Source organism: Mustela nigripes, chromosome 13 (genome assembly GCF_022355385.1).
Source record: "Mustela nigripes isolate SB6536 chromosome 13, MUSNIG.SB6536, whole genome shotgun sequence".
NCBI lineage: Eukaryota > Metazoa > Chordata > Mammalia > Carnivora > Mustelidae > Mustela > Mustela nigripes.
Genome location: NC_081569.1, coordinates 3,951,244 through 3,972,578, shown reverse-complemented (window position 1 = coordinate 3,972,578; position 21,335 = coordinate 3,951,244). Strand labels below are relative to the sequence as shown.

Genomic DNA, 21,335 nt, shown 5'->3' with positions numbered 1-21,335 from the left:
CGTTTGATTTAACATTTGGTGTCCAGCAAGTCTGCACCGTCCTCGGGCGCAGGAACCCTCGGGGACTAGTAGCGCCCAGGCCGGTCCCCGTTCCCAAGAGGCTCGCAGTTCAGCGCAGGCGGCTAAGAGGGTAGCTCGCTCAGGTGGGGAACACTCTTCCTACGTGAGCAGGTACAAAGGTGGAAACCGTGAGGCAAGAGTGGAAGTTCCCGGGCTCCGGGGCGGGGATGCGACCGGGACCGCTGCCCAGGGCCCCGCCCGAGACAACTTCTGAGTTTCTCATTGGCTGCCGAGAACCCGCCCTCGCGCTGGCAGCCAATCAGAGGCTCCGGGGGGCTGAGCCCGACGGGCGCTGACGCGAGGGTGAGCGGCGAGAATGCCGCCCGGCCCCCGGAGGTGCGGGGAGGCCAGGCGCGCGCGAGCCCGGTCCTCGGGCCGCTGAGCCGCCGGCCATGGACGACGAGCAGCCCGACAGCTTGGAGGGCTGGGTGCCGGTCCGCGACGACCTCTTCGCCGAGCCCGAGCGGCACCAGCTGCGCTTCCTCGTGGCCTGGAACGACGCGGAGGCCAAGTTCGCGGTGACCTGTCACGACCGCACGGCGCAGCGGCGGCGGCGCGAGGGGAGCCGGCCCGAGCCCGAGCCCGAGCCGGCCGCGTCCCCCCCGAGCTGGGCGGGCCTGCTCTCGGCCGCCGGGCTCCGCGGCGCGCACCGGCAGCTGGCGGCGCTGTGGCCGCCGCTGGAGCGCTGCTTCCCGCCGCTGCCGCCGGAGCTGGACGCGCGCGCCGGCGGGGCCTGGGGCCTGGGGCTCGGGCTGTGGGCGGTGGTGTGGCCGGCGCGCGCGGGCCCCGGGGACGCGGCGCTGCAGGAGCTGTGCGGGCGCCTGGAGCGCTACCTGGGCGAGGCGGCGAGCGGCTGCGGCGGCGCGGCGGTGCGCGACGCGCTCTTCCCGGCCGACGGCGGCGCGCCCGACTGCGAGAGCCTGCGCGACTTCCGGGACAGGGCCCTGCGCGCGCGGTGGACGGCGGCGGGCGCGCGCCTGCGCCAGGTACGCGCGGCCCCCTCCCGCCGGCTCGGTGGGGCCGCTGGGCTGCGCGCGCTGTGGGTGGGCGTGGGTGGGCGCGCGTGGGTGGGCGCGGGTGGGCGGGTAGTGTTCCCGAGAGCCCCGCGGCCGGCCGGCCGGCCAGGTGACGGTGGGCGGGGACGGGGCGGGGCGCGCGCAGGTGCACAGGTGCCTGACACCTGTTGCGGGGCGGGGGCCGGCGTGCTCCGGAGGGTCCCCGCGCATCTGGCGGAGCCGGCCGCGCTCACGGGATTTGCCAGAGAATAGCGGAAACAGAACCGGAAACAGCCGTAGTGCGTGTGGGAAACTACAACACGCGCTAGATGTAAACACTTCCCGGTTCTGCGAGTGGGGGGACGCGAGCGAGGGAGACCGCTGCTCCAGACGGCGAAGGGGCCTGGGGGACACGGTTCGGAAAGTAGCGCAGACTGGGCCAGATGGAAAGCCGAAGGGGAGTGAGCTTTATTTACCGATTCGGACTAGCAACGGGGGTGCAATTTTAAGCTTAAAAGAGGTCGTTTGGGAAGCCGAACAATTCATTCTTAGAGCTACAAACTTACAGAATTTAAGGGGAGGAGGAACGCAAGTCCACAAAAGGGTTTGGGAGAAAAACGACGGCGTGCATATCCACAGTTTACTACGGTGGCCAAGATTTAGTGATCGAACCCCCTGGACATGTCCTATTGCTTGCTCGTTCTCATCATAGGTCGTTCTTAATCTGGATGAGTTTTCTGCGCATTCTTTTGAGGAAGAAGGGTGTGGGAGAGGAATTCAGCCACGTTGCAAACTCTTAATTACATCTCCTTCAGCCGCCTATGGAATGAGCTTTTTAAATTAAAATGGCTTTATAAAAGGAGCTTGTGAAGGGTGTCACGCCATTGAATGATTACAGCAATAGCATTCTACCGTGGATACTGCATGATTTCATTAACCATTCCTCTTTTATGGGGCCTTTTGGTTGGAGGGCAATAGCATCTTCATATTTAATCAGTATTTCAAATTTTAAAGTTCAGGGCATTAAAATTTCTTTAGTTTTGTTTGTTTGGCTTGATTTTTTTTTTAAGATTTTATTTATTTATTTGACAGAGAGAAATCACAAGTAGATGGAGAGGCAGGCAGAGAGAGAGAGAAAGAAAGGGAAGCAGGCTCCCTGCCGAGCAGAGAGCCCGATGCGGGACTCAATACCAGGACCCTGAGATCATGACCTGAGCCGCAGGCAGCGGCTTAACCCACTGAGCCACCCAGGCGCCCCTGTTTGGCTTGATCTTATAAATAACTGTCCTTCCTTGAGCTCTATTTACTTTCTGTCTTCTAGGTTCTTCAGGGGCACGAGAAAGCCCAGACCATGGTAGCACTGATGAACGTCTATCAAGAGGAAGATGAGGCATACCAGGAATTAGTTACAGGGGCAACTATGTTCTTCCAGTATTTACTGAAGCCATTTAGGGATATGAGAGAAGTTGCAACACTATGTAAGCTTAGTATTTTGGTATGTTTTCTTTATATTTTTTATTTTATCAAATTACCCTTTGTCACATATTTCTTTAGTCCCATTTGACATTGAGTCTGTTTTTGTGCCTTGGGTTCACCGTTCTGTTTAGATGGTATGATATATACACTGAATTTATTTTGTAAAACTAATTTTAAAATGAAGGCATTTTACATTGGTCATCTGAATACATTAAGATTTCTGCAGTTTTTCAAGGGTTAAACACATTCTTTGCTATATCTATGTATTTCTTAGAGTGACTTGTTTTTGATGTGATGCGTATTTACTTGAGCCTATTTTCAGATTCTAAGGACATATGCAGATTTCTAAGAAACTGGATGAAAATATAAATAGCAAGGCCCTGGGTCATAATTCAGTAATTTAAGCTTTAGTAAATGTCGCCATTGCTCTTATTTCCTGGAGCTCTGGAACAGTCCAGTGACCTTAGTTAGAACAGGCGTTCTCCTGTCAGTATTACAAAGGAACCTAGAGCCCAGAGGGGTTAAACAGCTTCCCCTGGGTCTCAACCAGCTGGAGTCAGAAGACATCAGAGAGATCTCTTGCTCTCTGCCCCGTGCACTGGGCCAGCCACACATGTTCTCATGCCCCAGCCAAGTTTTGGAACTGTAGAAATGGTATCCTATTTAGAGAAAACTCATACCCCTCAGATTTCCAGAGAAAGTTGTTCTGCTCGTTACTCTGAAAGTTTATTATTTGGATAGTCTTTTCTTCCTGTATATATTTTTCTTTAATTAACAGCTTCCCTGAGATATAATTCACAGACCATACCATTCACCTGTTTAAGGTGTATAATTCAGTGGTTTTTAGTATATTCATTTGCGTGACTGTCACCACTGTCTAGCTCCAGGACATTTTCATCACCCCCGAAAGAAACCCCATGCCCAGTAGCATCACTCTCCATTCCCTTCCCCCACCCCTAGGCAGCCACCAGTCTACTTTCTACTTCTGGGCACTTCATCTTGTACGGGATCATGTACAGATTTGTGTCTGGCTCTTTTCATTTCACATAATGGTTTCAAGGTCCATCCATGCTGGTGCATGTACCAGAACTTTGTTTCTCTCTCTGGTCCCGTAGTATCACTACATGGATGTTGCACATTTTACTTACCCACTTAGGAGCTGGTGGAGCTTTGGCTTGTTTGGTGGACATTTAAACTTCCATTCAAAAAATTAGTTTCCACTTTTTGAATATTAGGATAAAGCTGCTGTGAACATCTGTGTACATCTGTGTCTATGCAGACATATGTGTTCATTTCTCTAGGGTGTTTACCTAGCAGCAGAATTTCTGGGTCATATGGTAACTATATTTAGCCTTTCCAAAGAACTGTCAGACTTTTCCAATGCAAACGTACCATTTTACATTCCTGCCAGTGGTAAGTGAGGGTTCCAGTTTGTCCACATTATTGTCAACACTTGTCACTGTCTGTCTTTTTGGTTTTAGCCATCCTGGTGGATGTGAAGTGGTGTCCTATTTTTTTGATTTACATTTCCCTGATGGCCAGCGTCTATGTATTTCTTAGAGTAACAGCTTTGTAGAAGAATTGGCTGCCAAAAGACTGCTAGTATATGTTTTAATTATGAATGTTTAGATTTTACTATGTTTAGGTTAGGTATTATCTTTGCACTTCGGAGAAGAATGATCATATTGAAAAAGCTTCCTGTCGTATCCCTAAAAGAAACCGTAGTGACAGCTAACACTTGAATGCTGTGTACCAGGCCCCTGTGCTTAACAGCACAGGTGCCATTTAAAAAATTGTGGGTTTTTCTAAATTTTTTAAATTTTTAACTTAATCTCTACACCCAGTGTGGGGCTCACGCTTGCAACCCTGAGATCAAGAGTTACACACTCCACCAACTGAGCCAGCCAGGTGCCCCGAAAGAATTGTGAATTAACAGAGAAACATAACTTGAGAGCATTCCTGTCTGGAAAATGTTATTCTAGTAAGGCAAGGTGAAAGTAGGTTTTTTCTTTTTCTTCAAACCCCAGAGTATCCCTTTGTCTTCCGGGTGGTGTCTAGCTTAGAGCCTCCTTCATACTCAGTAAGGAGTTGCTGAATGAAGGAAATTTAATTAAGTAGTAGTTATAAAAGTAGTTGGCATAATCTGTGCAACCAATTTCCTTTCAGTTTCCTCTGGCTCTGCATTACTCTTCTAATACGATTTTCCCATCTTCTGTAGAAATCCTTGGATGAGGATAATTTGGGTCCTAAGCGGATAGTTGCCTTGGAGAAGGAAGCCAAAGAATGGACCAGACAGGCTGAAGAAGCCATAGTCTCTATTCAGGACATTACAGTGAATTATTTTAAAGAAACAGTAAAAGCATTAGCAGGTAACAGTGTAAAATTCTATACCAGGGTGTGTGTCATTTTCATTTGACTCAACAAACACTTGAAGCCTCTTGAATAAAAGGCCCTGTGTTTCCTAGGAGCTGGGGATTCAGCGTAAGGATGAGTATAAATAGACACTGTACAGTCAGTCTGGTGAGGGGAGAGAGATCCTACTTACGTATTCCCTCCAACACACGGAAGATGGCGCTAGCAACCATCTTCTTCCGTTAAGAAGAGAAGCATGGGGCTCTGAGAGCTGCCAGGAGGCACGAGGCTCCTTCAGTAGGTCAGTGAAGGCCTCTGGGAAGTGGCGCCTGCCCTGATCTCTGAAGGGTCAGTGCGAGTTGAGAGAGCAGAGTGAGGGAAGAGTGTTCCAGAAGAAATGACAGCCACCAGGTTCTCTGGCTGAAGGGAAGCTGGCAAGTGTGAGGAACTTAAGGAAAGCCTGGCGGCTGGAGCAGAGCCGGAAGGGGCAGGGACATGGGGCCGAAAGAATGCCGCAGTCGGGTGGCTGGGGCGGGCGAAGGACTTCTGATGGATTAAGTCGTGGTAGCTGATGGCCCCAGACAGGAAGCTAACATGTGCCATTTTGTTAAGTTCCATTCAACAAGGGAAATGACAGTGGTCACGAAGTAGGATTCTCTGTATCTGTTTTTCTGAATGGTGAGAGTTCCACAATATGTGAAATGAAATAATAAGCTTCAAAGAAGAATGGTGATCTTGTGGGGTTTTTTAAAAAAGATTTTATTCATCTATTTGAGAGAGAGCACAAGCAGGGAGAGGGACGGAGGGAGAGGGAGAAGCAGAATCCCTGCTGAGCAGGGAGCCTGATGCGGGGCTCCGTCCCAGGACCCTGGGATCATGACTTGAGCCCAACGCAGATGCTCAACCGACTGAGCCACCCAGGTGCCCCTTGTGGGGTTTTTATTTTTTGTTTTTGGTTCAAACTGTCTGTCTAGCTTGACATAGAAACAGTCTGGTCATATATTCACCAAAATGTAAGAACGATCATCTCAGGTAGATGAGATTCATGATTTATAATTATTATTTTTAAATGAAGTATCTGAAATTCTTTGTAAATATTTTAAGAACTCTCTACACCTCAATGTGGGGCTCAAGCTCAGAACCCCGAGATCAAGAGTCCCATGTTCCACTGACTGAGCCAGCCAGGCGCCCCAAAGTATCTAAAGATTTTATACTGATGTCCATGTATTATTTTTGTAACAATAAAAAAATCACTTAAATAAAACAATTTTTCTCTTAGAAAGGATGTTTTTTGCAAGTAACATGGAAGGCAGTAAACAATTAGCTCAGGATACATTTTTCCCTTTTCAATGAGTTGTAATTATGTTTTTATTTTGTTAATTATAATCCAACAGGAATGCAGAAACAAATGGAACAGGACAAGAAGAGATTTGGCCAGGCTGCCTGGGCCACGGCAACTCCCAGATTAGAAAAACTCAAGCTGATGTTAGCCCGAGAGACTCTGCAGCTCATGAGAGCGAGAGAATTGTGTTTAAATCACAAAAGAGCTGAAATTCATAGAAAGGTAAGACAAAGATAAATGAAACCTGGTTGGGGAAAAAAACCACACTTTTGAGGCACCTGAGTGGTTCCGCTGGTTAAGTGTCTTGATTTTGGCTCAGGTTATGATCTAAGGGTCAAGGGATCGAGCCCCTCAACGGGCTCCACACTGGTTGTGGACACTGCTTAAGATTCCCCCTCCCCACCGCCCCAGCCACCGCCTGACGCACATACATTGTGCACACGCCCTCTCTAGAAAGGAAGGAAGGAAGGACAGGCAGAGAAAGAAAAGGAAGAAAAAAGAAAGGGAAAGAAAAGGAAAAGAATAAAAGAGAGAAAAGAAAAAAAGAAAAGATAAGAAAAAAGAAAAAGAAAAGAAAACCCACACTTCTTCTAGGTAGCACCTTTCTTTCCAAGCACTATTAACAGACTTTCCTTGCTTCGCTCATTCCAACATCCTCCACTAGCTGAAAATTTAGACTGTGGAAGTTTGGCCATACAGCTTCTTTCGGTCAAGATGCTTTTGAAATATTCTAAGATGCTCCTGGTAATAACACTGAGCTCAGTGCTGAAGTGGGTAATACACTTCAATCAGTGAAGCAGTGTTTCAGCACAACTCGGGAGGAACACAAAGGTCCTTCCTCCTAGGATCACAGCCACTTAAACTTCTTCCAGTAACGATAAAGGTTTGAAGCAGGAAACAGTGCAGATGCCTCACTGCTATTGATATTTCTCTAAACCTAAATGTTTTTGTATGTGTCAAGGGTAAGTTAAAGTATCTGTAACAAACATTGAATAAGGCATTTTTGTTTTGTCACTTGAAAGGGAAGAGTGTTTCTTCTGTTTTCTGTTTGGTCTTAAGCAGACAACAGAAAATTGATCGAATGCATCTAACATTAGCTTTCAGTGTACTAATTATTTTAACTTGCTCTTACTTTTTCCATGAAAACAAGATGGAAGATCTTCCAGAACAAGAAAAAAATATAGACGTTGTAGATGAATTAGAAATACAGTATTATGAAGTCCAATTAGAACTGTATGAGGTTAAATTTGAGATATTAAAATATGAAGAAATACTGCTTATAACACAGTTGGACTCAATTAAAAGGCTTATAAAAGGTAAGATTTATCTTTAAATGTGTATGTTAAAATGTTTAAATCACACATCCAAGGAAATAGAGGCCACATTATTACTTCTTATAAGTTGGCTAAAACATCTACTGAAATTTCCTAAAATTTCCTTTTAACATTTTTGTTATTCCAGTGATACAGTCATAGTTAAACACACAGCAAAACAGAGAAAGGACTGGTTATCCCACAGTCCCATGACCTAAATATACAGAGTGAGGACAGTGTGCTGGAGAGCCCTGTTTGTATACTGATGTACACAAGTACCAAAGTACCAAGTACCATTTTAGCAAGTACCAAACAAACAAATGAACCAAAAAAAAACCCCAAACCAAAAAACCCATAACTCTTTAGAATTTTTATTGGGACTGTGCTTAAAATTAGAGATTAATTTGGGGAGAATCATCATCTTTGAATTTTGAATCTGCCCATCCAAGAACATGGTATGTCTCTCCTTTTACTTACGTCTTTTTCCCCTTCGATTTCCTCTGCATAATTATTTTCTTTGTACTGAATCTAAACATTTAATTTAATCCTAGCTTTAAAAAAAACTTTATAGTAATTTCAGGTTATAAGCATTTTACATATCTAGGGGGAATTTCTATTTAAAAAGTTATCTGGAAAGATGCGTGCTGAATTGTTCATGTTTTCCTCTGGGAATGGGATCCCAAGGAAGGACGGAAGGAGAAAGGAAGAAGAAGATTTCACTTTCTATTTTCCTCAGTTCTGTAGGGCTGGAGTTTTTAAAAAATACATATGTAATAATTAAATATCTTTAAGGTGCCTAAATGCCACACTGCTGGTCAAAGGTAGTTGCCTTCGTGGAGGGCCACTGAGTGCTGATTATCAAGGGCCCTGACTTATCTTCTAAAGAAGTAATAAGGGGGCGCCTGGGTGGCTCAGTGGGTTAAGCCTCTGCCTTCAGCTCAGGTCATGATCCCAGGGTCCTGGGATTGAGCCCCACATCGGGCTTTCTGCTCTGCAGGTAGCCTGCTTCTCCTCTCTCTTTGCCTGCTTCTCTGCCTACTTGTGATCCCTGTCAGATAAATAAAGAAAAAATTAAAAAAAAAAAAAGAAGTAATAAGGGGCGCCTTCAGCTCAGGTTGTGATCTCGGGATCCTGGGATCGAGCCCCGCATTGGGCACTTCACTTGGCAGGGAGCCTGCTTCCCCCCACCCCGTCTGCTGCTCTGCCTACTTGTGCTCTCTGTCAAATAAATAAAATCTTCGAAAAAAGTAAAAAAATGTACATAGTTTTTATGTTCAGATATGCATCACTGTGAAATAAATAGATAGTAACGGGACCCGGAATATTCTAGTACAGAATGCTCAAATGAGAGGGCACTGCGTTGCCATTAAAATTCTGTTTCCATCACATGGAAAATGGCCTCTTAGCCCTGTGCTGTTGATACGTGTGGCGCTGTGTGTGTGTAGTTGTGTGTGTACACACGTTAATAGTGGCTCTCCCTAGGTGGTGGGGTCACAAGTCATCTTTACCTTCTAACATTTAAAGTGTTATTTTTTATACCCAACCATGTTTTAAAGACGTCATCAATATGTTTCTAGATAAAGAAGAGGAGGTTGTCTATTATGACCCGTGTGAAAGCCCAGAGGAGCTGGGAGCGCTCGCTGGCGTGGCAGGGCTGCCGGGGGACCAGAGCGCAGAGGTGAAGGAGCTGAGCCGGCAGTGCGGGCGCCTGGAGTCGCAGCGGGGCAGGATCTGCGCCCGGAGAGCCCGTCTCAGGAACAGACAGGTAGGCGCTCGGTGGGGCAGCTGCTCTCCGCCCTTCCCCTTCCGGGGACTCCTTCTATGGAAGATAAAGAGCGGTTGAAAGGAGGGCTTTCTGCCAACACAGTGATTAATTTCATGTGTTTGTGTAACTATCAGTGGCTTTAAATAAGATATATTTACTTTTTTTTTTTTAAAGATTCTGTTTCTTTTGGGGCCTAAGCATTTACCATAATGTCTAGATTTTTGATTAATCTGTTCAACAAATGTGTCGAATGCCTGTTACATACACAGTTATTTAAAAAATAATGGTAGGAAGACACTTCTAATAATCAGCTATAGTATATTCTAAAATTAATTTAAAAAAATTTTTTTTAAGGATTATTTATTTATTTATTTGACAGACAGAGATCACAAGTAGGCAGAGAGAGAGAGAGAGAGGAGGAAGCAGGCTCCCGGCTGAGCAGAGAGCCCAATGTGGGGCTTGATCCCAGGACCCTGGGATCATGACCTGAGCCGAAGGCAGAGGCTTTAACCCACTGAGCCACCCAGGCGCCCCTAAAATTTATTTTAAATTACCAATTATAGAATATCAGAAATAATGGGGCACCTGGCTGGCTCAGTCAGTGGGGATCAAGTGTTGATCTTGGGGTTGTGAGTTTGAGGCCCATGCTGGGTGTAGACATGACTTTAAAAAAATTTTAATCTAAAAAAAGAAAATTCAGCTTATATCACTCCTTATATTTGGTGAGTGATTTTTTTCTTAATTTTTAAAAACTCCATGATTACCTAAAAGTGATATACTAAGAATGGTAAAGCGCAGTTAAAATACAGTTTTTAATATAATTTTCCAGGTATTTGTGGGTTGGATATGGTTGTCTGGACATGTAGTTACTATTGTAACATTATGGGGAGATGTGTTTAAAACTGTCGCATGGAAACAGATTCTTAGAAACATGCTAATTCAGGACAGGGGACTGCCTGTGTGTCCTCTCATTTCCACTTGGGGGGTTTGCTTTTCCATCTTTCCCAGCACAAAATCAGCTGTGGTCCTTACCACTGGGGGCCGCCAGTCCCCAGCGGTAGCCCATCTGCACGTGTCCCATGACTGAGGGGAGGCAGGACCACAGAGCCACACCAGAAATCCCCGAGTACGATTGCCTCACACGACAGCCCAAACGCAGTGCCTCCTTCTGCCAGGCTTCTCTGCTAGCGGCCACGGCAACAATGCACACACGCCAGTGACTTGTATCGTTTTCCCAGGATCAGTGCAGAGAGAACCATCGGCTCCGACTGCAGCTGGCGGAAGAGAGTGTGAAACATTTCCATCAGCATCATCGTATCCAGGTGGTAAGTGGCTGAAGAGAACATGTCTCATGTTCGCATCACCTGACACACTGGCTTAAATCTACGGAGAGGGGATCTCCCCTGGTGTGGGGGGTGGGAGCGGCCACCAGGCTTGATCCTGGGGAGCCCGAAGTCCAGCCCTGCAGTCTGGGGAGGGGGGCTGGGACTTGGGCTGGGGGAGGCATTGCATCCGGTCACTGGCCCTTTCTCTCTCAAGACTTCTATTTGGAGAAATGTACAAACATCTGTTTCTTTATATATAGAAAAGAGACAAGATGAAAGAGGAAGAGCAAAAGAAGAAAGAATGGATAAACCAGGAACGCAAAAAAACACTCCAGCGGCTGAGAGCATTTAAAGAGGTAAGTTCTAGAAATAGTCCCCTCACCTGCATTTTCTGGAGAAATAAACGAAGATCACCCGTACTGGGAGAAAAGTGTCAAGTATTATGAACAGATCATTGGGAACACAAAACGTTCCCCAAACACCATTATTTTTAGTGTAGAAATAAAAAACAAAATTATTAGAATATTTTTAAAAAACATGTTATGTATGTATTTGAGAGGGAGTGAGCAAGCACACACGCATGATTGGGGGGAGGGGCAGAGGCAGAGGGAGAGGGAGAAGCAGGCTCCCCGCTGAGTAGGGAGCCCAACACAGGGCTCGATCCCAGGACCCTGAGATCATGATCTCAGCAGAAGGCAGGTGCTTAACCGACAGAGCCAGCCGGGCACCTGAAAATATTAGAATATTAAGTTTTGGACATTGCTGTGCACCAGGGTGCTTGCTTGCTCTCCCCGTGGGGTTGACTCTGCCTGCTGTAGTGTTGCCCAGCCTCTAGGAAAATAGAGGGTGGCTACACTGGCCTCAACCTTAGCTCATGTTTCCTCAGTTGTAATAAAGGATTCTCTAAGATGCAGGCAAGGGAACAGAGTGACATAGTGTATAGTGAAGTGCTCTGGGAAAAATGAATAGGTTTAAAAAGAAGGTAAATAGCTACTTATTTAAAAACAATGTTAAACTAGTACAGTATAAAACATACATCCGTTCTCATCACACATCTATAACACACACCTTCACAAAGACCCAAGGCTGTAGCCACCCCCACAAGGAGAGACCACCTGCAGCCAGACAAAATTCTGGAATAAGGTATTGAAGGTGTGCTGTGATGCCAACAAGGAAAGGAGCCACTGGACTGATAAATCAGGACATCCTGACTTCACCTTGCTTTCTGATGTGCTTACTGCTCTGATCATAAATGAGCCCCTACTGTATATCGGCCCGGTGCTAGACATGTACGTTCATTCTCATTTACCTCTTAACCCTGTGACCCTGAGTGGCCACACTTAGTCCAGGCTTATATGCAGCCGCCTATCTCGAACTGCAGAGCCGCAACAGGCCCTCTCCTGCCCGGGCAGCACATCAGAATCACCTGGGGAGCTTGAGTCACGAATGGGGCACCTGGGTGGCTCAGTGGGTTAAGCCTCTGCTCTTGGCTCAGGTCATGATCTCAGGGTCCTGGGATCTGCTCAGTGGGGAGCCTGCTTCCCACCGCCCCCCCCCTGGCCTTTGCCCACTTGTGACCTGTCAAATAAATAAATAAAATCTTTAAAAAAAAAAAAAAAGAATATTGAAAGTCACGAATGCCCAGACCCACCTCTGGAAGTGGGAAGACCGAGTTGGAGCACGAGGGGATCCATGTTTGCCAAGAAGTGCCACCCTCCAGGGGACAAAGCCAATTTGACCACATTTGAAAGGAAGGAAGGAAGCAGGAGAAGACAGGAAGTGAATCCTGATACGTGACAACTTGTTGAGCTGAGACAGGTTGTTTTTAAATTTCTGAGGGGCTGCTTGGAGGTCAAGGGCTTAATTTGTCTTGGGTGAGCCCTGGGGAGACAGACCTCCCAGTAACATAAGGCAGAACTCAGCAGGCCAGGGTCACTGCAACTTGCAGCTGCAGGGGTGCTGGGAAGGGGGTCCTGGGGGGTTGGGCATCCCTGCCATCAGGATGGTTACATGACCCTGGAGTCTGGCCCGGAGTTCCTGGGAGTCCAGTTCTGTGTCTGTGTGTCACTCAGTCACTCCATGACTAGCGACTTGGGGCTTGCTGCCATTGCTCTGCTGTTTGCTGTGGAAAGACTTGGAAAAGTGTGGGAGGGAGACCGTGCAGGGGTCAGACCGCCCCAGTAAAGAGGCAGGTGAATTTTCTGGTGTTCCAGTGTATATAAAAGCGATGTTTATGCTATACTGTCATCTGTTTACTGTTGTCTATTAATAGCACGAGGTCTCCAAAAATGTACATACCTTCATTTAAAAATACTTTATTGCTCAAATTATGATCAACCAGGCCTCAGCCAGCTGTGGTCTTTCTGCTGGTGGAGGGTCTTGTCTCCATGTCACTGGCTGCTGGCGGGTCACGGTGGCCAGAGGTGGGCTGGCTATGGCAGTTTCCTAGAATAAGACAATGATGAAGTTGATGGTCTTACACGGACACAGTTTGGGCACCCGAAAACAACTGTTTTTAAAGATTTTTATTTATTTGGGGGAGAGAGAGCACGAGAACACAAGCAGACTCCTCACTGAGCAGAGAGCCCGACTCAGGATTGATCTCAGGACCATGAGATCATGACCGGAGCTGAAGGCAGACACTTCACTGACTGAGCCACCGAGGCACGCCTCCCAAAATAACTGTAATAGTAGCATGAAAGATCACTGACCACAGATCACCATAGCATAGTTAATGATGAAAACATGTGAAATATTGCAAAAATGGTCAAAATGTGATAGAGACATGAAGTGAGCAAATGCTGGTGCAAACAGCCCCAAGGGACCTGCTTGATGCAGGGTTGCCACAAACCTTCAGTTTATTAAAAAATACAATATTTGCAAGGCAAAATAAAGCCAAGTGCAGTAAGACGAGGTGTGCCTGTACTCTTTGTTTTGCACTTTTGATATATTACTGCTAAGTCTACATTAGTATCATCACATTACATACAGCCTCTGCCAGGTTTTTTTCCACTTAAATTACATTTTTGAGATGTGTTCTTTTTTTTTTTTTTTTTTTTTAAAGATTTTATTTTTTTATTTGACAGAGAGAAATCACAAGTAGATGGAGAGGCAGGCAGAGAGAGAGAGAGAGAGGGAAGCAGGCTCCCTGCCGAGCAGAGAGCCCGATGCGGGACTCGATCCCAGGACCCTGAGATCATGACCTGAGCCGAAGGCAGCGGCTTAACCCACTGAGCCACCCAGGCGCCCCCGAGATGTGTTCTTGTTTACAGATAGAGATCTAGTCCACTCTATTGGCTACATATTTACATTTTCTGTTTCATTGGCTAGTCAGTGCCTTCATTAGGGACCTGCTCCCACCACTCAAGTTTCATTTTTTTTTTTAAGATTTTTTTATTTATTTGTTAGAGAGAGAGAGAGATACAGAGCGCAAGCACAGGCAGACAGAGTGGCAGGCTAGAGGCAGAGGGAGAAGCAGGCTTCCTGCCAAGCAAGGAGCCTGATGTGGGACTCGATCCCAGGACGCTGGGATCATGACCTGAGCTGAAGGCAGCCGCTTAACCAACTGAGCCACCCAGGCGTCCCTCAAGTTTCATTTTTTTTAATAAGGTTATGTTTTCCTTTATCAAAGTAGTACTCGAGAGACCAGAATGTTTTAAATTTACATTTTTAGGGGCGCCTGGGTGGCTCAGTGGGTTAAGCGTCTGCCTTCAGCTCAGGTCACGATCTCAGGGATCTCCGGGACCTCAGCCCGGCATTGGCTCCCGGCTCAGCGGGGTACCTGCTCCCCTTGGCCTTCCCCCTTCTGTGCTCTCTCAATCTCTCAAATTTAAAAAAATATAAATTCACATTTTTAAGTTACAAAATTTAAACCTAAAAACTGGAGAAGAGACATGATACAACTGACACTTTGAGGTCCACTCTGGCGGAATTTTTCATACCGCTGTGTTTTACATAGTTATTATAGATATAACACTGCATCATCTGCATTTTTTAGACCGTTTCACTGACTTTGTGTACTGTCTGATTTTCACTGCTACCTCATACTTTAAACGGATTCGCCATCATTTTCTCAGCCCACAGTCTCTTGTTATTTTGAGTCTTATTTTTTTATACTAAAACGGAATGTTTTCATCGACGTGTGGGTTCACATATTTATTGCAGAGATGGTATTACACATCCAGGGAATTGATGCTTATTCCTTAGGAATCGATTTGGTAGCAAGGGCGGCTGTCCAGAGTGAGAGGGAGCCGCCGCACACACGACACCATCCCTGCAGAGGCCCGTCCGCGTTGGCGCACTGAGCGCGCAGCTCTATATTCCGATGGTTTGCACCGTGGCAAGCGCCTCACAGCAGTGTTTCCTTTCCAGAGATGTCCAGGTGGCTCTGTCCTAAAGACCCCTTGCTCAGAACCTGCAGCTCCACACCTGCCAGCTGGGCCTTCCCCACAGACGCCTCCGATGGCCTCCGGGAGCCACCTGTCCTCTGGGGAGGCTGGAGGCGCACCTGTCTCTGAAGTTAGCTACACGCAGACCCCCGGGGATCTGCCCGGCTCTGGAAAGACTGTCCAGAGCTCTGTTCCCGTTGGCGACCAAACAGATTGCCCATCCAGCGAGGACCTGTCACCGCCCCCCCCCCCCCCCCCCCCTCCCCCACCGCCTCCCCCGCCTCCCCCACCCCTCCCTGCTGGGCCCTTTCCGTATTCTCAGTCCCCCAATCGCCAGAACTCATACGGGAGGACGTCGGTGACAGCGGATCAGCCCCTTCCCCTGGTGTGTGACTCGTCGGACTCATCGGAGCCCAGGGCTGCAGGAACCCATCACTCCTCAGCGGGTTTCGGAGGCCCAGGTAACCGTAGCGTCTGTCCTCGCTCAGTCCCCCTGCAGCTGGCTGCTGTGGGGGCAATCACCCTCAAATCGGAATCTTTTGGAGGAGTCTCTACAGCCTTAAAACTCTCCGGCATTGGCTGCCTTAAGCCACCACTCCCTTAATGCAAAGTTAGCATAGCCTGAGGTGGAGTTTGCTGGACACTAACCAGCTCACCAGGAGGAAACTGTCTCTAGACATTTCAATGGTCTGGAGACTTGGGGTCACTCTTAAAGATTCCTGTTTCAGGTTCTTAAGACTTGAGTGTGCGTTTGATTTCTGCTCCTGGAATTTTTTTTATGTTGCTTTGAGTTAAGCCTGCTGTTGAGTCTGCTCTGAGTCACTTCCAGAATTTAATTTTTACGACTTAAGCTGAATATGGGTTGGGAATTATGGTAAAGGGACATGAGAATGCAGAAGGCTGTTCTTACAGACTGGAGGACTGAGAAGCCATATTTTGGGAGATCTTTCTAAAGTGAAGTGGTAAAAAAAAAAACACCCAGTGGACCCCATTTTGCCTTTGCAAGTACAATACAGTGAACGCACGTGAATGTTTTGTTGAATGAGGGCTGCCGCTCTGACCGGTAGTTCTAATTCCGGCTGATACATTGGCTGTTGAGGAGACGGGCTTAAATCGTCTGCCCGACTCAGAGCTGCTGCTTCGCGGGCGGAGGCAGGTAGATACATCCCAGCAGAATTCTGTGTGCATTTGGTGCAAAGACTCTGCTGGAGCCCCTCCACCTGGGACGGGCAGGGGTTCTGCAGGAGGCGACATGAACCGTATGAATAGAATCATTCCATGCTGCGGTTCCGCCATACCCTGAAGCAGGTACAAACAAAAACGTCCACACTCTTAGATGGAGACCACCCGGCCTATGCACAGGTGGTTCGCAGCAGTGTGGTGTGAATGCGGAGCAGGGGTGTGCACACCCGGACCTGCAGTTGGGGTGTGGGCAGACCTCTGCGGGGGGGAGGGGGGGGCACTCATCCCAGCCGTCATGAGGACACGTGTGCATGACCGTGTCTCTGAGCTGCTGCGGCTCCGAGGACGGGGCGGGCAGGGAGTGATGGGGGGAGAGGAGTGACTCCCCTGCACTCAGCACACCTGGGGAGGACCTTTCCAGCAGCTAATGAGAGCGTCTGTGTAACAAAAGACGCGCTGAACCATGTCACTAACTGTCCTGGGCCGGGAGTGCGGCCTCTTGATGGCACCTGCTCTGTCTGCTCCACTGCAGGGTCTATGGATGAAGTCCTGGCCGCCCTAAGGAGGGGCAGAAGCCCGCTGCAGAGGCCAGCCGTGCCCGCTCTGACCTGTCCCCACACCTCCTTCAACGAGCAGCTTCTGGCTGCCATAAGGCAGGGGGTCAAGCTGAAGAAGGTTCACTCCGGCCTCAGCCCGAGCCCCAGCAACAAGCCAGCCAGCGACCTGGAGAGAAGCATCAAGGCAGCGCTCCAGAGAATCCAGAGAGTGTCTGCTGACTCGGAGGAGGAGGACAGCGAGGAGCAGGGCCCCGGCGGCGGCGAGTGGGACCACTGAGTGCTCCCCACCGCCGTCCCGGCCGCCCGCACTTGCATGCGGTGATGCAGGCCTGGCACCTGGGCTGGAAACGCCCCTGACAGCCTGAGAGCCCAGGGGGCTTTGCGAGATGTCCGCAGCTCTTCTGGAATGCTGCGGCTCCGAAAATCAGGGCAGGAAGTCCGGGGGTGGGGGGTGACTTCCACAGGCCACATTGGAGCTGGGATCTTAGATCCCACGGTATTACGGCACAGGAGACTAGTATCTATTTTTTCACGAAGGATTATCGAGCATCATTCCCTTACTCAGGAAAGGAGCTGCTGCCACTGGGGTAGGCAGCGGCCTGCAGCTCCTGCCGGGTCTTCTGTGGGCAGCAGTGGTCTCCTCGCCTCGGTGGACTGGAATGTGAACACGATTTTAGCAGGAATCAGAGTAAGCTGCTTCCAGCCAGGAACTATTTTAACTATTTTAAATGAAATCTATTTTATGTATCAAGAACTATATAAACTCCTAATAAAGAACTATTTATAATGCGTCAGTGTCACTCATGAGGACATGAAACGTCACATCTGAACACAGCTGTCCCTGCCTGGTGGGGGCAGGGGGGTCTTAAAGCTCTTAATGCGATGATTGCAGGTGGACACCCGCTTGAGCAGATTCTGAGGGTGAGGGGGTGATGTTCCCGGCAGGGACGAAAGTCTCCTGTGGGGATCTTCCCTCCTCGATGTGTGTTGAATTCAGGAAGGGGACGGGGTCAACACAGTCTGCTCACTTTTCAGACGGCCCGGAGTATCCCCCACGGACCTCAGAAGCGTTCCCCTTGCCGTGGCCACCCTGGGTTTCCACAGAACGAGACGTATCGACCTTCCTTTGTTTCCAGAGACGTTATTCACCAAAGCCCCCTCCTACTTCCAGAGTCTTCTTAGCCAACTCCACCTCAGAGTCAGGCCCGAGGGGCCCCGCTGGGAGGGATCGGGGCCTTCTTCCGCTGCTGCAGCCTAGACCCCTGTGTGTGGCCACTGTCAGGTCGCCCACAGGTCTGTCCCGCGTCCTGCCTTCCCCTACCTCGAGAGGTGCCAACCTGACGCCGGTTCCTGCGTGTGCATGTGGGCACTCTGCCCTTGGAGCCCAAGCTCTGCTGCCCCGGCCCTGGCCCCACCTAGGTCCCCCGGGGGCGCCACACCGGGGGGGGGGGGGGGGGACGCTCGCCGCCAGCCACCTGCAGGCCCTCAGTCCCAAACCCCAGGCACACTGAGGGCCTGTGTCTCAGGCCCCCTGGCCCAGCACATGCGGGCCAAGCTGAGCACGTTTTTCTGGGAAGAATCTGGTGTTTTTAAAAAAACAGCAAAGTCAGAGGTTTGCTGGGCTTCCCTATGCTTACTTTGCGGTGTGGTATTGTTTTTAATTATTGTCATTTCAGTATCTTAAGACTTCCTCAGGCATGACTAGGCCTCAGAATTTGCTTTGTAAGGGTTGCCAAACTCAAGTGGCCTCCAGGGACAGAATCCTTTTCCAAAGAGAGTTCCCGCCACTAAAGCTCCTCACCCAACTGTGTTCCGTGCAGCAGAACTTCCCCCTCTCTGCAGCCGCCTCTCCCTCATTGCCCGCTTCACCCCTGCTTCCAGTCAAGCCTTGAATTCAGCCCAGACTCTGGCCTCAGGGAATTCAGAGCCGAGGAGAGAGACAAGGGTTCCCTCCCACTGCCCGACTTCCAACCTCCCAACGTGCTCTCCCGAAGCCCTGGTCCCTCTCCCACCCGCCTTCCCGGCTCCCCAGCCTCTCCGCAGCCCACTGGGGACCGGGACGGAGTCCTCAACCCTCGGAGCTGGCAGAAGTCCCCTGGGCAGTCCCGCCCCTCCCGCTGTGTGTCCTCGAGACCAAGCTGCCCCCGCTGAGACCTCTGTGCCTGGGATGTCCCCTGCCCCCACGTCCTGGCAAACCCACACCCATCCTTCAGCGTCCACCCCACGGCCTCCTGCCCCGCCCCCGCCCACTGCCTCCCCCGCTGCAGCCCTAGCCACAAGCACAGCCCACCGAGGCCACAGTTCCCACCTGGAACAGCCCTCCGGCCAGAGCTGGTCCAGGACAGCCGTCCGCAGGGGCAGCATTCTCGGGGGTGCCCTGCCGTGGAGGAGGAGGAGCTGAGAAAGTCGGACTTACCTGCTCGTGCGTTTTCACCCCCTCTCGGAACCTGAGCAGGGGACCGAGACGGGGCAGCAGGTGCTGGGATCCTGAGGTTTCCCACTCACGACCACCCGCCAGGTGAGCCCGTGTAAGTGAATGAATTTACACACAGAGCTTTGTGATGCTGAGGTCTGTAAGCTCACGGGAGGGGCCTATGGTTTTCTGCTGCCGCTGTAGCGGCTCCCAGGGACGCGGACACTTCACACAGACCATCAGCTACGGTTCTGAAGGTGCGAAGTCCGCCGGGGCCCCACGGGGCGGACCTCAAGGTGTCAGCGGGGTCGTGTGCCTTTCCAGGAGCTCAAGAGGAAAGGGCGCTTCCCTGCCTCTTCCCGTTTCGGGAGGCACCTGCGTTCCCCGGTGGTGGCCTCCGGTCAGCTCTGACGCCAGCAGCCGCTCACTCTCGGACTGTCCTGCCATCAGCCAGGAAAGTGCTCTGCGTTAAAGAACCCATGAGTTAGACGCCCCCCCTGCCCGATAATCCAGGACCGTCTCCCCACCTGGAGTTCTGTAACCTGAGTCACAGCTGCGAGGTTCCTGCTGCCATGAAAAGGTCACAGAGTCCGAGGTTCCAGAGACTGGGCTGTGGACAGTTTTGGGCTGCTAATCCAGCAAGTTTCTCCGGGAGGGCCTGGAAACCCCAGGTAGCCCCGAAGCCTCTGGTCTGCAGACCACCCCCCAAAGACCGCCGGCACACACAGGCCACAAACTCAGGGCTGTGGCAAGGGAAGCGTGAGGCAGGCACAGAGTCACAGTGGGCTCCTTCCCAGGGCGGGGGCCCGGAAGCACGAGGTCTCACAGGTCTGAGGCCCTTCAAAGTGGCCTGGGCTCTCCCGGTTCTGGAGAAGCCGGTTGTGCTCCGGCCCCCATTCTGGGCCCCACAGACCCCTCCCCCCACAAATCAGCTGGGTTCCATTAGCACCAGAACATACTGTCTCACCTCACCCCTGCAGGTACATACCTGGGGAAACTTGGGGACTCTCACCTCTGCATTCCCAGGCTGGCAGAGCTTCTGGAAGGGTTCCAGGCAAGCGGAGGAGAAGCAGAGGCCGGCCAGGTGGGGAGCATGTCCCCTTGCAGGGGTGGGGCGTGGGCTAGAACCTGATGTCTCCAGCCTTGGGAAGAGCCTTCTGGGCAGCCTCTCATAAGAGGAACTAGAGGGTGGAGGAGCTCCGGGATGATGGAGGCCGGGAGCAGGTGGGGTGGTCTGTCTGCAGAGTGGGGCAGGGGTGAAGAGGCGAGACAGCCCGAGGGAGGACCCCAACATCACGAGTCGCTGCACAGGCAGCAAAGATGGGCCAGCGCAGAGGGGAGGGCGGCGGCACTGGAGGATGGGAGCTGAACGGGGGAGGCGGGGCGGCTGCTGCTGAACTCACCACAGAGGTCCTGAAATGGCCTGGGGGAGAGTGTCAGGGAAGGTGGCCCTGGGCTGGATGCTTGGAGACCCCAACACTCCAAAGCAGGAGGAGGAGTCGGGGAAGGAGGGATAGTCAGAAGTGAGACAGGACGGGGAAGGAAAACTTAAGTGTCTCGGGAGGGTTATTTCAAAAGGCAGGTCAACTTGGCCAAATGTCCCGCGAGGCAGAAGGCAGGGCTCGATGTGGTGTGAGGAGACCCCGCAGGGAGGTGGCTCTCATGGCAGGCAGGGCCACAGGCTAACCCAAAATGTAGCTGAGGGCCTGCGGACGGGAGCTGTCAGCAAAGAGCCTGTGTCCGTGGCCACAGAAACACTTCCACTCGCTGGTGAGCTTCTATGCCAACACATCTGGCCTACCCAGCAGTTCCTTCAGGCTAAATCACCCTCCACCTGAAACCTGTGCTGTCAAACGGGACGGCCGCTGAGCGATCGCCAGAGCAGGGCAACATCTGAGAAATTCTCGTACTCCCAAGCAACACAAGCAGGACCCAGAGGGAGCAGAGTGGGAGACAGAGTGGGGCAGGGACAGAGGACACTTTGGCAGGCACAAGATCCCTCCTCCCCAAACCTCGAAAGATATGTAAGCCCCCCCAGGACCTCTGAAGACTCACACTGAAGAAAAGGGGGTCCCAGAACTGACCAAGATCAAATCCCACGGGCCTGGTAGAATGGGAACTCAAACCAGAAACGAACTTGACTGAGCGGGGGAAGAACGAACTTGAC

The 21,335-nt window shown here is 50.4% G+C and overlaps 2 protein-coding genes and 1 long non-coding RNA gene across 3 annotated transcripts in view; 1 reads left to right on the top strand and 2 right to left on the bottom strand.

The window, feature by feature from the left end:
- FSD2 (fibronectin type III and SPRY domain containing 2) overlaps positions 1–961 on the bottom strand; it is a 44,084-nt gene extending 43,123 nt beyond the window's left edge. The window contains exon 1 of the mRNA XM_059371482.1: positions 894–961. The gene's annotated coding sequence lies outside the window, so the exon portion shown is untranslated. The remainder of the gene's footprint in view (positions 1–893) is intronic.
- On the top strand, positions 439–17,544 carry WHAMM (WASP homolog associated with actin, golgi membranes and microtubules). Its single transcript, XM_059371479.1, has 10 exons — positions 439–1,046; positions 2,377–2,550; positions 4,750–4,900; positions 6,278–6,447; positions 7,376–7,541; positions 9,116–9,303; positions 10,542–10,628; positions 10,889–10,984; positions 15,000–15,477; positions 16,731–17,544. The coding sequence occupies exons 1-10, from the start codon at positions 453–455 to the stop codon at positions 17,030–17,032; spliced, it is 2,406 nt and encodes an 801-aa protein (XP_059227462.1). The 5' UTR covers positions 439–452; the 3' UTR covers positions 17,033–17,544.
- LOC131999006 (uncharacterized) lies at positions 11,249–19,724 on the bottom strand. Its single transcript, XR_009398981.1, has 3 exons — positions 19,544–19,724; positions 19,064–19,132; positions 11,249–13,073 (listed from the first exon to the last, which is right to left on the bottom strand). It is a non-coding gene; the product is annotated as an uncharacterized LOC131999006 (long non-coding RNA).
- Positions 19,725–21,335: the final 1,611 nt, after the last annotated feature.

Coding starts and splice junctions, on each gene's coding strand:
- WHAMM (XM_059371479.1), top strand. CDS start 453: ATGGACGACGAGCAGCCCGACAGCTTGGAGGGCTGGGTGCCGGTCCGC. Junction 4,901..6,277: donor AACAGTAAAAGCATTAGCAG/GTAACAGTGTAA, acceptor ATAATCCAACAG/GAATGCAGAAACAAATGGAA. Junction 7,542..9,115: donor AATTAAAAGGCTTATAAAAG/GTAAGATTTATC, acceptor ATATGTTTCTAG/ATAAAGAAGAGGAGGTTGTC.